The 18,019-nt window shown below is 34.0% G+C and overlaps 1 protein-coding gene across 1 annotated transcript in view; it reads left to right on the forward strand.

Moving 5' to 3' along the window:
- The window catches only part of LRP1B (LDL receptor related protein 1B), a 2,064,747-nt gene that overhangs the window by 1,309,749 nt on the left and 736,979 nt on the right, over positions 1–18,019 (forward strand). The window contains 3 exon segments of the mRNA XM_070476260.1: positions 1,282–1,451; positions 1,453–1,483; positions 8,551–8,796. Coding sequence (XP_070332361.1) covers positions 1,282–1,451; positions 1,453–1,483; positions 8,551–8,796 — 447 coding nt within the window.

Below are 18,019 nucleotides of genomic sequence, written 5' to 3' on the forward strand. Positions count from 1 at the left end.
AATTATGCAGTTGTATTAACTTCATGTAATGATATTATTTTCTAGTTTTATACCTCATGTCTTTCTACTATCTAATTGCACTATGTAATATTTCCAGGTAATATAAAATATTAACTTTGTTTTAGCTATGCTGTTAAGGGAAAATTTATAATATTCTTCTATTTATAATCAGTCATTAATGAAATATTCATCCATTCTTTTTTGAGAATATTTTGATAAATAATGTTGAATATTATAAACTATAATATTCCATATTGTATATTCTATACAATAATTTATATTACATGTGGAACTGATCATTTATGTTTTTCTCTTATTTAACATATAATAGCATGGAAAATTTCTAACATATTTCTATAAATAAAGCATCTTTTCACCAGTATTCAAGTACATTAAAATTCAATAGGCTTAAGTTTGAAGACCTTTAAATACATAGTGACACTTAGACATATACAATTTAATATTTTTCCATTTTCTTTTTATTTGCCCCACTTATTTTATGAAATGTTGGTATGTAATCAGCTAATAACTAGCATTTACCCTTTTAGGTAGATTTTTTTATTTTCATTTCACCTTAATATTGTATAATTGAGAAAACACAATTTTAATTAGAAGAAAAATAAAAATATTATGGAAAGGAATACTTTTCAATAAAGCAATTTTGATAGACAAAAAACATTGCTTTTCAGGAATTTCACATATTCGCTTTTGAAACATTCTGGCTAAATAATATTTTTTTTTCTTTCAAAGTCAATAAAGAAAATATATTTCTCTAAATTTTGTCTGTATATATCTTAATTACTAAAATGTTTAGTAACATTTTATATTCTTCTGTGAAAGGGCATGTACATAGTCTAAATATGAGAAGTTGATGTCTTAAGGTTATAAATGTAATGACAGAAACATTGTCACCTTAAAAAATAAAGCATTTACTTAATTTTAGAGCTCTAGAAGACACTGATAGCATTTATCTAAATTTAGGACTCTGAAAGGGACTTGTACTACTATAAATTAGTTATACTATTTTTTTTTCCTTTTAGAGTAAATAGAGTAAATCAATAACTTGAAACTAAAGAAAGTATCAAGGCTTTCATGCTAAGAACACTGTTAACAAACAAGACAAGTACTACTCATGTCTTTGTGAAAATAAGCTGTCAAACTGTCACCAAATAGATTTCTTGGTAATAGCAATTTGTTCTGCTCTGACTGAAGACAATGATCCTCATTATTACCATGGCTTAATTGCAAAAATTAAATGCATGTTGTTTCTATTTTCTTAAGGGAGATGCATCAGCAAAGCCTGGGTCTGTGATGGAGATATTGATTGCGAAGATCAATCAGATGAAGATGATTGTGACAATTTCTTGTGTGGACCACCCAAGTACCCTTGTGCTAATGACACCTCAGTCTGCCTGCAGCCAGAGAAACTCTGCAATGGGAGACGGGATTGTCCCTGACGGGTCTGATGAAGGCGACCTCTGTGGTATTGTACATTTCACTGCCTTGCTTCTCTCTGGAGACTAGAACCGTTTAGTCTACTCCTTGATACTTATTCTAGAAGCATTAGCTCCCTCCAGTCATTCTCTTTAAATGTAAAGTTTAGCATGAACCCTACTTACATTTTGCAGCACTGTATATTTATTTGAAAATTTAAATATGATCATAAATTTGTAAAAATGAAGCAGAGAAGGTTAACGTTCATCCAGCTAACCTAACAGTTGTATAGCTGTGTTCCTCATTTGGGCATCCCTGGTGACTCAGAGAGTAAAGAGTCTGCCTGTAGTATAAGAGACCTGGGTTCAGCTCCTGGGTCAGGAAGATCCCCTGGAGGAGGAAATGGTTACTGACTCCAGTATTCTTGCCTGGAGAATTCCGTGGATAGAGGATAGAGGAGCCTGGCAGGCTACAGTCCATGGGCTTGTGAAGAGTTGGACACGACTGAGTGACTAACACTTTCACTTAAGTTCTCTGAATATTCATTGTTGTTTCCACAATTGAACTGATTATTTTTTCATCAGTGAGTCACTCAGAACAGGAGCTTCCTGTTATTACTAAAGGAGATTATTGTTATTGCTAAACCATGGGATGAAGTTTACTACCATCCAATAGATTTTGTCCAGCCTTCTGATCATTATACTAGAAACCTTTTTTAGGAAGGTGAAAGGAAGAAACTGGATAATGAAGTGAAAGTATTAGTCACTTAGTCTATTATTCAATTTTATATGATTTTCTCAGAAGTTTTTCATTCTCATACAGTAGCTTTCTTTAGTATGTTTTCTCTAGTTAAAATGATTTCAATCTGATAGCTTTTGAGCTTTGAAATAAATTGCAACTAGCCATCTCCTTATGCCACCAGCACATATAAAGCAATTACATTTCCTTCTCTGTGGGGAGATCAGAGATTTAACGAGGAGATTTTTAAAAATATGTTTTCCAGACAATACTGAAGGTGACATCAATAGAGTAATGAAGAGTTTACAGAATGATAAGAACAATAATGAGATGACTTGAGGCAGTAAGAAAATGACTTTAGGAAATCATGAAGCTACCTGATTAGAAATAGGAAGACAACTACATTTAAGTCTACAGTTATCATATTTTGATCTGAATTGAGCATTAATAGCATATTGAGTGATGTAAAAAGACTTGTTCTTTTTAAACTTTGTGCAATAAAATATCTTCCAAACAATCTGTGATTCTATAAAATAACCTTGAAACAGTAAATACAACAGTCTTCATTCAGCATTGCTAACATTTAAACAAGCAAAAGCTTTAAAAATTAAACCAAAAAAAATTGCAGTTAAGGAATGACAGAGTTAGTTTACATGTATTCACTTCTTTTTCTTCCAGCTTATTCTCCCTGATAAAGTAGTTTGGTGGATGGAAATATCTCTTACCTTACAGTATATGAAAATTGCTCATGAGGTTTCTAAAAGAAGGAAACTATCAGCAGTATTAAAATTGAAAGTGTGCAATTATAGAAAAAAAATAAGATTTTTGACAGTTTGAATTCTCTCCTTCAATATGTTCAATTAAGTCACCTAGAAAGGTGGCTCAACTTCTGGAATTGTAAGTTTCTTCATAAAAAAAAAAAAAAATGGACCTAATGATGTCTGTCAGGAAATCATGGTCATAATATCTGATGTATTTCAGGTATTGAAATAAATTAGTGGTTTTCTACCCTTTTTTCACCTTTTGGGGTAAATGAAGGAAACAAAAGAAAAAGAAGAGAAAATACTGTCATTAGAAAAATGTAGAGAATCATAAGAAAATGTGACCTTATTTTCCTATCCTCTGCTCCCTCAATTGGGAAAGTAAAAAAAGGAAAGGGAATTTCTTCTGAGTTTATTTCTCTACTTCAAGATTGAAACCCAGCTCTTGCTTATCAAACTACTGTACTCATTGGCCATGAAGCCTTAGTCAAGGATTTTAAATAATTATAGACAGTATAAAACATCTCAGTAAAGCTGGGTTTGTAAGTACCAGAGAACATAAAAAGCCATTCTTATCTTGATTGGCATATCCTGTGGCATATTGAACTCATGCACTCTATCCTTTATGAGATGAAGTTGAGGAAGAACTGGAACAGTGAAAAACAAAAAGAAGCACTGGTCAAGAAACTGAATTGCAGAAGGCTCCTCTTTCTCCCTAAAAGAAAGAAGTGCTTTTATGTGCACCTCTGTACTATCAGTCAGGTAGATGGTAATTTTTTTAAACTCATTGAGCATTTATTTTACTTTTGAAGAATATGAGTCCTAGATAGTTGCTGTAATTATTAGTTGCTTAATTCAGCCAGAATTAACTAGGAGGCATCCACAGGATTATACAGTATCAGTCTGTTACCATAGCAGAATAAACAATGACTCATCAAACTATTTAACCACCATTTTCTAGGAAAATTAATCGCATCACATAAATACTGAAATAGGTGAAATACAAAGCACTATAAACATTTTGTACAATGTTTTATTTCTCCACAATTTTGCTTGGTATCATTTATCAGCAATATTGGTACCTGTAGAGAAAAGACACTTTGTTCTCTTGTTTTCAAGGTTTTTTTCCCCCCCATCAATCCTAGGTTAGGTCCTGTCCAGCCAGACAAGGGTGTTGGTTTGAATGCTGCAGCAATGGGCATCATGAGTCATTTACCCAGTGGACATGAAAAATATACCAAGTGAATTAACTTAAAATCATTGACATGAATTGGTTCATAGCTAAGAAGTGGCTTTTAGAGAGAGATACCCTAAGTTGATAATGTTTTTTTAAGCCATTTGCTATAGAGGATGAAACTGTAGGATTGGAGCTCTTCATGTCAACTCCTTCCAAATAGTTATATCCAAAATAGCTCTTCTTTTCCTCTCTGCTTTCCTACCTACTGTTGAAACAACAGCAGAGATGATTCCTATCCTACTCCTTAATATGTGTAAAATTTATGAAAATAACTTATAATCTGTAGACTCAATACTTGGATGATGTCTTCAGATGTAAACTTCCACCCTTTGTGTAATCAGGTTGTTTTCTCCAAATAAATCTGATCTATAAAATTTTTAAAAAAAAAAGCTCGTGGAATTTAATCCTAGTGAAAAGACTCCCCCCACTCCCCACCCAGGGGAATTTTAAGTGATTTCAAAAGGAAATGCACTTAAGAAACAAATGGTGGCTCAGTGACAAAGAGCCCATCTGTTAACACAGGAGACATGGGTTCAATCCCTGGGTCAAGAAGATCCTCTGGAGGAAGGAATGGCAACCTATTCCAGTATTCTTGCTTGGAAAATCCCGCAGACAGAGGAGCCTGGTGGGCTACAGTCTATGAGGTCTCAAAAAAGTCAAACACAACTTAGTGACTAAACACACACACAGATAAGGTTTTAACCATTCGTGATGGGAGTTAACTGTTGATTTTTGTTACAAATGTATGTCAAAAATAAGCAAAACTGAACACCAATTAAAATGATAAAGATCAATCTTATTCAGTAATGACTATTGCAATAGGATGAGTGTCCAACATAAATTGAAATCAGCTTCATCAAAACAAATGGTGAGAAACTTTAAAGGCTGCAATGTGCTTAGGGATGCTAAGCAGGGTGCAGGGTTGGGGGATTTGAGATGGGGAGGAAGGGTGCATGTGTCTAGGCCTCCTAGTTTTAATAATTGATGCTCATTCCAGAGAAGATACTAACTTCTCTTATCCTTATGACTGAAGTTGTTTAATCACTAAGTCATCTCCAACTCTTTGTGACCCCAGGACTGTAGCCCACTAAGCTCACCTGTCCATGGGATTTCCCAGGCAAGAATCCTGGAGTGGGTTTCCATTTCATTCTCCAGGGGATCTTCCCAACCCAGGGATCAAACTCGAGTCTCCTGCCTTGGCAGATGGATTCTTTACCACTGAGCCACCAGGGAATCCTTTAGGACTGGAGTCCGTGATACAAATCAGAGCAAGATGCTCAAAAGGGCTGGGAGTAAGACTGAGAGAGTTATCTCTTTGAATGTTTATATTTCAAAAGGTGACTTGCAGGTGCTCAAAAAACAAAACAAAACACTCTGTGTGGTAGAAGATTTACATGGCAAGGGTGCAAAAGAGAGGGGAAAAAAAAGGATTTATTTTGCAAACTTTCAAAAATAATTGCTCTAATATGGGGTTCAGGGGGTTGTCTGCCTATCATCAGGTTGTGGCTGAAACAAACAATGAATTCTCCTGACAGCTTCATGGAGTCATGGAGCTTTCTCAGGCGGGCACATAAGGGGGGCTGAAATCATTCTAGGGATGCTGCTATGAGCTTTTAGAAACTGTACTATTTGTCCAAGTCTTTTATTGGGTTGAGAGCAAGGGGATGGGGAGAACATTAGACAATGAAATTGTTTGTGCTGAGAGTCTGCAGTTTTTACTGGCCAAGACTGAGGACTAGCTAAAAGGAAGATAAAGAGACTCTTGACTGGAGTTCAGTCAATGAGAGCAGCTTTCTCAGGTAACAAAAATTTAAAAGAAGCTACAGGATGATAGGTGTAGGGTTAAGGGAAAATTGGCAAGGGACTAGTGATACTATTGCCATTCAATTATATATGTTAATTTGCGTATTTCAATGTGAATTTGTGTTTATCCTAAAATCTACGACTTAATTCTAAAGATAGTATCAGAAAGAGACATTTGAATAGTGAGTGAACAATCATACTTGAAATAAGCTAAAAGCATTGTAACAATTTTTTTCACCTGCTGTGTATGATGACATTACTTTACAGTAATTCTCTTGAAAAAGAATGTCAATTGAACTAAAATGGAGCAAATACTTTAAAACGACTGCTATTTTGAAATGATTATGATTATAGGTGAACAAACATACTTGGAGGAACCAAGAAACGAATCTCTTTTTTCTTTAAAATAATACCAAACTTGAATTCTTAGAGACAGCAGTTAATGTAGTCATTTTTCTTTTCTTATTGCTGTAACATCTTTTATGGTGATAAATGTGAAGAATAGTTGACCCATAAAGAACTTTTAAATCTGCAGAGAATATTTTTGAAAGCCTTAACTTTCCAGTCCAAATTTTTGAACTGGGTGAATTTCCATAGAGAACAAAACGTATTAGAGCTATATAAGAAAATATTATTGCAATTCACAAATCATTGAACAATATTCCTTTTCAGTATGTCTAAAAATACACCTAAATGAACACACTTTGAAAACTACTCAGATATTTTTAAAGCCAAGGAAGACAAGACTTATTTTGTCCTTGTTAATAGACGCCTAATATAACATATTAAAAAGCAGAGACATTACTTTGCCAACAAAGGTCCATCTGGTCAAGGCTATGGTTTTTCCAGTGGTCATGTATGGGTGTGAGAGTTGGACTGTGAAGAAAGCTGAGTACTGAAAAATTGATGCTTTTGAACTGTGGTGTTGGAGAAGACTCTTGAGAGTCCCTTGGACTGCAAGGAGATCCAACCAGTCCATCCTAAAGGAGATCAGTCCTGGGTGTTCATTGGAAGGACTGATGCTGAAGCTGAAACTCCAATACTTTGGCCACCTCATGCGAAGAGTTGACTCACTGGAAGAGACCCTGATGCTGGGAGAGATTGGGGGCAGGAGGAGAAGGGGACGACAGAGGATGAGATGGCTGGATGGCATCACTGACTTGATGGACATGAGTTTGAGTAAACTCCAGGAGTTGGTGATGGACAGGGAGGCCTGGCGTGCTACGATTCATGGGGTCGCAAAGAGTTGGACATGACTGAGTGACTGAACTGAACTGAATATAGTAATATATAGCAAGAGTTAATATAATGGTTGCAAAAATAATTGCCGGCTATTTTTGTCAAGTGCGTAAATATGATACTTTGAAATTTCCCAAGTGGACAGATACTAGATCAATTTAGGGACAGTTGTGTGTTTTTGGATGATTTTGTTAAATTTTCTTATTCAGTATGTGTTTTTAACTGCCTACTCTATGCTAGAGTATGGGATATACATGGGATATATGGGATATATATGGGATATACATGGTAAACTATGTATGGGATATACATGGTAAACAGAAAGGATGTTTGTATATTCTCATAGATCCTACTATCTTGTGATGAAGTAGAATGATAAATTTATCGAATGTGTAATTATAAATCAGTGCCTTCAAGAAAAATTCTTTCTTTATCAAACTATTATCATCTGTGCAGTCAATTTTAGTTGCTCATCATTTCAGCCCAAAATGCCAGGTCAAGTATTTTTGTTTATTGTTTATTCTATTTCTATGGCCTCATTGAATTAATAATAATAAATATATGAGGTACAGTGTATAATTTACCTGAATAAATATCTGTAGTCAGTAAAGGATAAACTAATCCATTCTGGATTATAATTTTAAATCAGACTATAGATGTAGAAAACAATACATAGATATATACATACATATATAAATGCATGTGCCTGCATATTTATAAACAGTGTGATAATCAAATTTTCATATCTTCAGTATATGTGTTTCTCTTTTGGAAGCCCCAAAATTCTGATTTTGCAAGTTGCTAAAAGACTGAGCATAATCTTTCCAGTAATAACAGAAACACTTTACTCACTTCAGTTCTATGGAGTACAATAAAGTGTACTCTAAAATTTAGAGAAATGCAAATGTTCCATTCCCAATTTATGTCATTAGCCTTGCTATGCTTGTCATGTCTGACTCTTTTCAGCTCACCAGGCTCCTCTGTCCATGGGATTTCCCAGGCAGGTATACTGGAATGGGTTGCAATTTCCTTCAGCAGGGGATCTTCCCAACCCAAGGATTGAACCCACGTCTCTTACCTCTCTTGCACTGGCAGGCAGATTCTTTACCACTAGCACCACATGGGCAGCCAATTTGTATCATATAGAATTTTATTTGATCATTGGATACATTTTTCATCATCCCTACCACTTTAGGACTAAATTTTTAAAAAATCTGAAAAGATCTTAATTTATTTATAATCTTTAATTCTAGATTTAAAGAAATGAGTTCAATGATTAGTATTTAATTGGACAAAACAATTAATGCTGTCCTATTATCTGTTCCTCTCCTTTTATAGATGAATGTTCACTGAACAATGGAGGCTGTAGCAACCACTGTTCTGTAATTCCTGGAAGAGGAATTGTCTGTTCCTGCCCTGAAGGACTTCGACTTGGCAGAGACAATAAAACGTGTGAAATTGTAGATTATTGTAGCAATCATCTAAAGTGCAGTCAAGTGTGTGAACAGCACAAGCAGACAGTCAAGTGCTCATGTTATGAAGGGTGGACCCTGGATGTGGATGGTGAAAGTTGCACAAGTGTTGGTAAGTAGATGTATGTTTCACTATGTTTAAGACTAGCAAGTTGTATGTGTTTCTGTATTGTGTATCTTGCTATATTTAAGAATGGATATTTAGAAAAGAATCCAAAAACAACTCAGAAAATTACTAATGGATTTGGTTAATTTTAGAAAAGGCGTTAGAGTATAATGCACCATATTAGACCTATACCAAAATCTTTTGGACCAAAAATATTACAACAATCCTTTACCACTACAAGGCATCTGATTATCTTTTCTTTAAATACCTGCTTTTGTCATCTTGCTTCCCAGGTGCTTATTTTTCTATGCTCCAAAGCATTTACTTTTATTTATTTTTGAATGCTTTTTATAACCCCATAAAGTCTGGCCCTGTCCCACACTTCATCTGAATCTCTGTGCTTAGTCTTTCGTGTCCAAGTCTCTGCAGCCCCATGGACTGCAGCCCGCCAGGCTCCTCTGTCCATGGGGATTCTCCTGGCAAGAATACTGGAGTGGGTTGCCATTCCCTCCTCAGGGGATCTTCCCAAACCAGAGATCAAACTCAGGTCTCCCACACTGCGGGAGGATTCTTTACTGTCGGAACCACCATCTGTATCTCTACTGCTCTTAAAAACAGCTTAACTCTGGCTGTTTTCATCTCTTGCTTGCCCATTTAAGACATTCTGCTGATTCTCTAGGTCACATTCCACAGTAGGAAAAGCAAGTGAAGGCTATGGAACGTGCCAAAATTTGAAATCTAATCCTGTAGCTGGCAATCATAGTGTATTTGACCCCAGGCAGGTCACCCAAAACTTTTCAGCTTTGGTTTTCTTATCTTTCAAATATCAATGCCCAGCCCAACAACATGTTGCAAAAAATGACAAGAAGCACTTTTACTATGCCCCACACTGGTTCAGTGCTTAGTGAATGATGGTTTCCCATTAACTTCTCTAGATTATTAGTCTGACTCACTGGGCACTAAGAGGTCCATGGATAGAATTGGAGGGGGTCCATGAAGTCTCTTAAGGACAAATTTTGCACTTTTATTTTCTTTACTCTCTCCCTGAAAGTTAATATTTCTTTCAGTTGTGAATGTATGCCACAACCAGTTTTTAGCAGCAACAATGACTATGTCTCTGTGAAGTGACCACTGTGAAATATCACTGTGAAGTAATAGACATATTCACATCATGTTAAAAGTTGTTGCTAATATCTCAAAATCTCTTACTCTCAGGCTTTGAAAACCACTGCTCCTTCAGTAATAGGAGTCATTTGACCCACTGCTTAATCTTGTTACTGAATGTGTTAATTTTAAAAAGCACGTATATTCCTCCATCAAAAACTGTTTTTGTTGATATGATAAATGTACTTGAATATATTTGATTCATTTTTCTTTACCTTTGTTATACTTTTTTCCAACTGTTTTTGGACTCTAAAAATTTCTGATTAGGAGTACCCAGGCTTCTTGAAGCTCCTAAGAACCCATATATCATAAACATTTTTTGCTTTTTTTCTTCTACTTAGATTGTACTTTCCCTCTTTGTTTCTAAAAATTCTGGATATTTTTAAAACCTACTAGCTCAAATCTTTCTTCTTTAATGGAGTCTTCTTCCAAACATGCTGACTCTCTCCACTTATTTTTCCTTTCTATATCTAGAATTTGTCTAAAGAAATATATGGCCATATTTATTTATTTATAATTTTATTTATCTTCCTGCTTTACTCTTTACTTCTCCATTAAAGTAATAGATGTCTTGAAGTCAGAAATCAAGTTATAGATTTTTCTCTTGTGTTTTACATAGTATCCAATAAAGTAATATGCAATTAAAAGGATGATTTATTCAGAGAATATTAAATTATTTTATTACTTTTTTCAAATGCTGTCTTGTAGTTGTTTTCTCCTGTTAAAATTTGAGTCCTAGAGGCATAAATTTAGCAAGCATTCCTTTGACTTTTTCTCTTACAGAATTCTTAGACAACGAAATTAGCAAAAAAATAGCAGTTTATTGAAATAAAAATAACCATTTCATATATATATTTGGAGTAGGGGAATGATAGATCAAACTTAGACATATAATCATGTTTTACAAGAGAATTGGCTCCATTTATGGTTTTGGATACAGATGACAAAATGATCGACTTATTATGGCTTTGTACTCTATGAAATCAGTTTAACTCAAGTTAAATATTAGAACAATTCAATTTTTGAATATAAGTTACCAGGTGCAAAGATAACTCTTCTAATGGAATTGACCCCTTCTACTCTCAGCTTAGAAAGAAAATCTAATAGTACCATGTCATTTATCAGTGTTAAGATTGCTGTGTATCACACCTAGTTTTGTTTAAAATTTAACAGAGAGTCAAAATTATATTTCACCTTTTAAATTAGTATGGACTTTTGTTTGCTGGAAGATTTCTGATTACAATTTCAATTTCCATGCTTGTGATGGGTCTGTTAAGATTTTTATTTCTTCCTGGTTCCATTTTGGAAAGTTATGCTTTTCTAAGAACTTGTCCATTTCTTCTAAGTTGTCCATTTTCTTGGCATATAGTTGCTGATAGTAGTCTGTTATGATCCTTTGTATTTCGGTGTTGTCTGTTGTGATTTCTCCATTTTCATTTCTGATTTTGTTGATTTGATTCTTCTCCCCCCCTTTTTTATTCTTTTCTTTTTTTAATGAGTCTGGCAAATGCTTTGTCTATTTTATTTATCTTCTCAAAGAACCAGCTTTTAGCTTTGTTGATTTTTGCTATGGTCTCCTTTGTTTCTTTTTCACTTATTTCTGCCCTAATTTTTATTTCATTCCTTCTACTAACCCTGGGGTTCTTCATTTCTTCCTTCTTTAGTTGCTTTAAGTGTCAAGTTAGGTTATTTATTTGACTTTTCTCTTGTTTCTTGAGGTAATGTTGTATTGCTATGAACCTTCTCCTTAGCACTGATTTTACTGAGTACCATAGGTTTTGGGTTGTTGTGATTTCATTTTCATTCATTTCTATGCATATTTTGATTTATTTTTTTATTTCTTCAGTGATTTGTTGGTTATTCAGAAGTGTGTTGTTTAGCCTCCATATGTTTGTATTTTTAATAGTTTTTTTTTCCTGTAGTTGACAACTAATCTTATCACATTGTGATCAGAAAGGATGCTTGGAATGATTTCAATTTTTTTGAAATTACCAAGGCTAGATTTATGGCCCAGGATGTGATCTATCCTGAAGAAGTTTCCGTGTGCACTTGAGAAAAAGGTGAAATTCATTGTTTTGGGGTGAAATGTCCTATAGATACCAATCAGGTCTAACTGGTCCAGTGTATCCTTTAAAGTTTGTGCTTCCTTGCTAATTTTCTGTTTAGTTGATCTATACATAGGTGTGAATGGGGTATTAAAGTTGCCCACTATTATTGTGTTACTGTTAATTTCCCCTTTCATACTTGTTAGCATTTGCCTTACATATTGTGGTGCTCCTATGTTGGGTACATATATATTTATAATGTTATATGTTCTTCTTGGATTGACCCTTGACCAGATGGCTTCACAGCTGAATACTACCAAAAATTTAGAGAAGAGTTAACACCTATCCTACTCAAACTCTTCCAGAAAATTGCAGAGGAAGGTAAACTTCCAAACTCATTCTATGAGACCACCGTCACCCTCATACAAAAACCAGACAAAGATGCCACAAAAGAAGAAAATTTCAAGCCAATATCACTGATGAACATAGATGCAAAAATCCTTAACAAAATTCTAGCAAACAGAATCCAACAACATATTAAAAAGATCACATATCATGACCAAGTGGGCTTTATCCCAGGGATGCAAGGATTCTTTAATATACACAAATCAATCAATGTGATACACCACATTAACAAATTTAAAGATAAAAACCATTTGATTATTTCAGTAGATGCAGAAAAAGGCTTTGACAAAATTGAACAGCCATTGATGATAAAAACCCTCCAGAAAGCAGGCATAGAAGGAACATACCTCAACATAATAAAAGCCATACATGATAAACCCACAGCAAACATTATCCTCAATGGTGAAAAATTGAAAACATTTCCCCTAAAGTCAGGAACAAGATAGTGTGCCCACTCTCACCACATCTATTCAACATAGTTTTTGAAGTTTTGGTCACAGCAATCAGAGAAGAAAAAGAAATAAAAGGAATCCAGATTGGAAAAGAAGAAGTACAACTCTCACTGTTTGCAGATGGCATCATCCTCTACATAGAAAACCCTAAAGACTCCACCAGAAAATTACTAGAGCTAATAAATGAATATAGTAAAGTTGCAGGATATGAAATTAACACACAGAAATCCCATGCATTCCTATACACTAACAATGAGAAAACAGAAAGGAAAATTAAGGAAACAATTCCATTCACCATTGTGATGCAAAGAATAAAATACTTAGGAATAAATCTACCTAAAGATACAAAAGACCTATATATAGAAAACTATAAAACACTGATGAAAGAAATCAAAGATGACACAAATAGATGGAGAGATATACTATGTTCATGCATTGGAAGAATCAATATAGTGAAAATGAGTATACTACCTAAAGCAATCTATAGGCAATCCCTATGGTATTTTTCGGAGAACTATAACAAATAATTTCACAATTTGTATGGAAATACAAAAAAACCTTGAATAGCCAAAGCAATCTTGAGAAAGAAGAATGGAACTGGAGGAATCAACCTGCCTGACTTCAGACTATACTACAAAGCCACAGTCATCAAGATAGTATGGTACTGGCACAAAGACAGAAATATAGATCAGTGGAACAAAATAGAAAGCCCAGAGACAAATCCACACACCTATGAACACCTTGTCTTTGACAAAGGAGGCAAGAATATACAGTGGAGAAAAGACAATCTCTTTAACAAGTGATGCTGGGAAAACTGGTCAACCACTTGTAAAAGAATGAAACTAGACCACTTTCTAACACCATACACAAAAATAAACTCAAAATGGATTAAACATCTAAATGTAAGAACAGAAAGTATAAAACTCCTAGAGAAAAACATAGGCAAATCACTCTCTGACATAAATCACAGCAGGATCCTCTATGACCCACCTCCCAGTGCAATGGAAATAAAAGCTAAAATAAACAAATGGGACCTAATTAAACTTAAAAGCTTTTACAGATTGAAGGAAACTATAAGCAAGGTGAAAAGACGGCCTTCAGAATGGGAGAAAATAATAGCAAACAAAGCAACTGATAAAGAATTAATCTCAAAAATATACAAGCAGCTCCTGCAGCTCAATTCCAGAAAAATAAATGACCCAATCAAAAAATGGGCCAATGAACTAAACAGACATTTCTTTACAGAAGACATACAGATGGCTAACAAACACATGAAAAGATACTCAACATCACTCATTATCAGAGAAATGCAAATCAAACAATGAGGTACCATCTCATGCCCGTCAGAATGGCTGCTATCAAAAAAGTCTGCAAACAGTAAATGCTGGAGAGGGTGAGGATAAAAAGGAACCCTCTTATAGTGTTGGTGGGAATGCAAACTAGTACAGCTACTATGGAGAACAGTGTGGAGACTCCTTAAAAAACTGGAAATAGAACTGCCATATGACCCAGCAATCCCACTGCTGGGCATACACACTGAGGAAACCAGAATTGAAAGAGACACGTGTACCCCAATGTTCATCCCAGCACTGTTTACAATAGCCAGGACATGGAAGCAACCTAGATGTCCATCAGTAGACAAATGGATAAGAAAGCTGTTGTACATATACACAATGGAATATTACTCAGCCATTAAAAAGAATGCATTTGAATCAGTTTTAATGAGGTGTGTGAAACTGGAGCCTATTATACAGAGTAAAGTAAGTCAGAAAGAAAAACACCAATACAATATACTAACACATATACATGAATTTAGAAAGATGGTAACGATGACCCTATATGTGAGACAGCAAAAGAGGCACAGATGTAAAAAGAGCCTTTTGGAGTTTGTGGGAGAAGGTGTAGGTGGGATGATTTGAGAGGGTAGTGTTGAAACGTGTATATTATCATATGTGAAGCAGATCGCCAGTACAGGTTTGATGCATGAGACAGGGTGTTCAGAACTGGTGCACTGGGATGACCCTGGGGGATGGGATGGGGAGGGAGGTGGGATGGGGTTTCTGAATGGGGAACACATGTGCACCCGTGGCTGATTCATGTTGATGTTTGGCAAAAAAACACTATAATATTGTAAAGTATTTAGCCTCTGATTAAAATAAATTAATTAATTTAAAAATAAAAATAAATAAAATTAGTATAGAGCTTTTCTTATGTGGAAACATTTTCCTGCTAATAATTTAGTACCTTCCTATTATACAGTATACTAAATACCATTGCCAGCATTTATATTGTTGCAGATAACAAAGGTTTTGTTAGGTATTAAAAGTTATTTTTTTTATTTAAACCAATTTTCACATATAAAAAGAAATTGATTCTGTCTTTCATTCACATCACTTCTTTTTGAAAAACCTAGAGCAAATTCATAGTTCAATAAAATGGACTGAGTATTAGCTATTGGGCTTTAAAAGTAGAATTTCTTTTTTCTTGATCTCTTTTGTTCCTTTTTTCCATCATTCCTAAGCTGAGTGCTTCTTTTTAAAATGTGTTCTTTTTATTGAATGCAATATCTGTGATTAATCTTCTTGACATTTTAAAAATAAAATAATAATACGCTTTGTCTCAAATTAGAAGCATGACTCACTCTTTTATTTTCCTCTTGAATTTTCCTCTGTAGTTGTCTCATTATTTTCTCTTTTCTAATAATTTCTTCCTAAATTTTTGCACTCTGTCCTTGGCTGAATTGTTGAACTCATTATTCTATTTTTTTCTAGGTTCACTTTTAACATTTCACTAGTTAACTATAATATGATTTTCAAAAGATTTTTTAATGATTGTTATTTTTTATTTAATATGCCTGTAAACCTCACTTCTCTTAGGCACTTGGATACTTTATTTTGTCAGTTCCTTATATATTCCCTCTTCAGTACATAATTTGTTAATCGCCTTTCTCCTAAGTATTTTATTTTTACTTATAATAACCTAGAATATTTCTACTGACTGCACATCTCTTCTATCTCTTGTTTCTTTGCTGTTTGGCAGGTAGGCTACTTACAAATTATTAGCATATTTCTAATAACATCAGAAAGAACATTGAAGCACCCCTCTTTTATTTTCTCTTGGCCTGATTAGGTTAGATTTACTCACCAATGTATTTCTTTGTTTTAATCAAATTTTCTTAAATATTTTTAAAATTCTATTTTAAAATTTATCTTTTTTTAAAAAAATGAGATCATGGATATAAATAAAAATGTATAAACATAGTTACCACCTATTAGTACACTGTGTCCATCACCTAAACTTTCTACATTTATGTTTGAAGCTCCATTTTATTTTATGTTTTATTGAGTTATATTTGATTGGGAGCTCCATTTATATCATCTTTTTCAGAGTTCCATTTATTTTATATTTTTATTGAGTTATAGTTGGTTTGGAGCTCCATTTATAACTTGAGCTTTTTTTTTTTTTCTTAATTTAAGCATTGTTTTGCACCCAAACTTTAATTCTATGAAAAAAGCATCTGTACTGCAGCACAGACTGGGAGTTGCACATATTGTCTTGATGATTGCAGTACTCACTCTGGCCTAATTTTTGTCATCCTCCTGTTTCTAAACTCCAGTAGTTTTTGATGAACAAGGAGGCCTGGCGTGCTGCAATCTATGGGGTCGCAGAAAGACAGGCACGACTGAACTGAACTGTTCGACAGCTTGTGAGAAGTAAAATATTAAAAAGTTGAAGGAATATGGTATTTTTATTGTAAAGAGAGAAGTAATCTAATCTGGAAGATGAGAATTAATGGAAAGAATTTAGTAAGAATAAGAACATAGTAAGAATAAAATGATGTTTATAAGTAGATAGTCTATCTTGGAGAACAATGGAAGATAACCGTGAAGAGATCAGGAGAATGAATTTGGTGGGGGGAGCGGGTACAGGGAGGACATTTATAATCTGGCCATCCGTTCCTTTATCTATTTTAATTAAGTGAGATCTATGCCTGTCAGTCTACATCTGTGTTTTTAAAATAAGTCTTTATTATGAAAAGAACCTCAAATTCTTCATCCTGCCATTCAGGACGTTTTTCATTTTTGTTCATTTAATCTCTTCAATCTGATGTGTCGGGTTTTTTTTGCCACTGTGGCTTTTCACTCCATGCACATTATTTCTGATTTCATCATTACCAATGATAGCAAATGCATGATGGCCAAGACTTTCATATATATCACTTCATTTTGCCATCTCCTTCATGTACACTGCTCCTTGTCATGTGTGACTATCAAGTATGATAATATCTTCTGCATTCTCTCTGAAAACTTGAATCCTATATTCTATTCACATCTCTCTCTGTAAATCATTTCTTTCTTTCTGTTTTGGTTTTTTTTTATTTTATTTTATTTTATTTTATTTTATTTTATGGGAGTAGAGTTGATTTACAATGTGTAAGTTTCAATTGAACAAAAAGGTGGTTCAGTTTCATCTATATTATTTTTCATATTATTTTCCCTTGTAAGTTATTAGAAAATATTGATTATAGTTCCCTGTGCTATACAGTAGGTCCTTATTGTTTGTCTATTTTACATTCTATATAGTAGTGTACATATGTTAATCCCCAAATCCATATGAATCATTTCTGGAAGTTAACTATAACATTGTTGCTAGCTTCCATTTGTCAAGTATCTAAAATGTCATAGGTAATTTATTTGTAGGTAGGTAATATAATTTGTATACCTATGGAAACTAAGACCAGATGATTACTTCATTTACTCAGAGCCTATAGTAAAGAGATGCTAGAGAAGAGCTTTTGAACTTCATTACTCCTAACTCCAGGAGCTTTTACATGCTGTTCTGAAGATCCAGGTCATCTCTATTTACTATGTGCCCTCAAATTCCTATGATGTCTTTGAATAGTCTGTTTTATAAACTTATTTCTATTACTTATACCTAAACTTTTTTTTTCAAAGCAGAGATTAAATTAAATTATTTTATACTTCTTTTGAAATATATGAAAACTGTGTAGTAAATGCTTATTGAATATAAAAATGCTCTTTATTACTTAAAATACCAATATTTTTTTACTGTGTTTTTAACCATCTGTGCTATGAGTACAATTGATATGTTGCTTCTAACCACTGTGTATAATCATGTGACATTGTAGTACCAGTTTTTGTT

The sequence above is a fragment of the Odocoileus virginianus genome, chromosome 13 (assembly GCF_023699985.2).
Source record: "Odocoileus virginianus isolate 20LAN1187 ecotype Illinois chromosome 13, Ovbor_1.2, whole genome shotgun sequence".
Classification (NCBI taxonomy): Eukaryota; Metazoa; Chordata; class Mammalia; order Artiodactyla; family Cervidae; genus Odocoileus; species Odocoileus virginianus.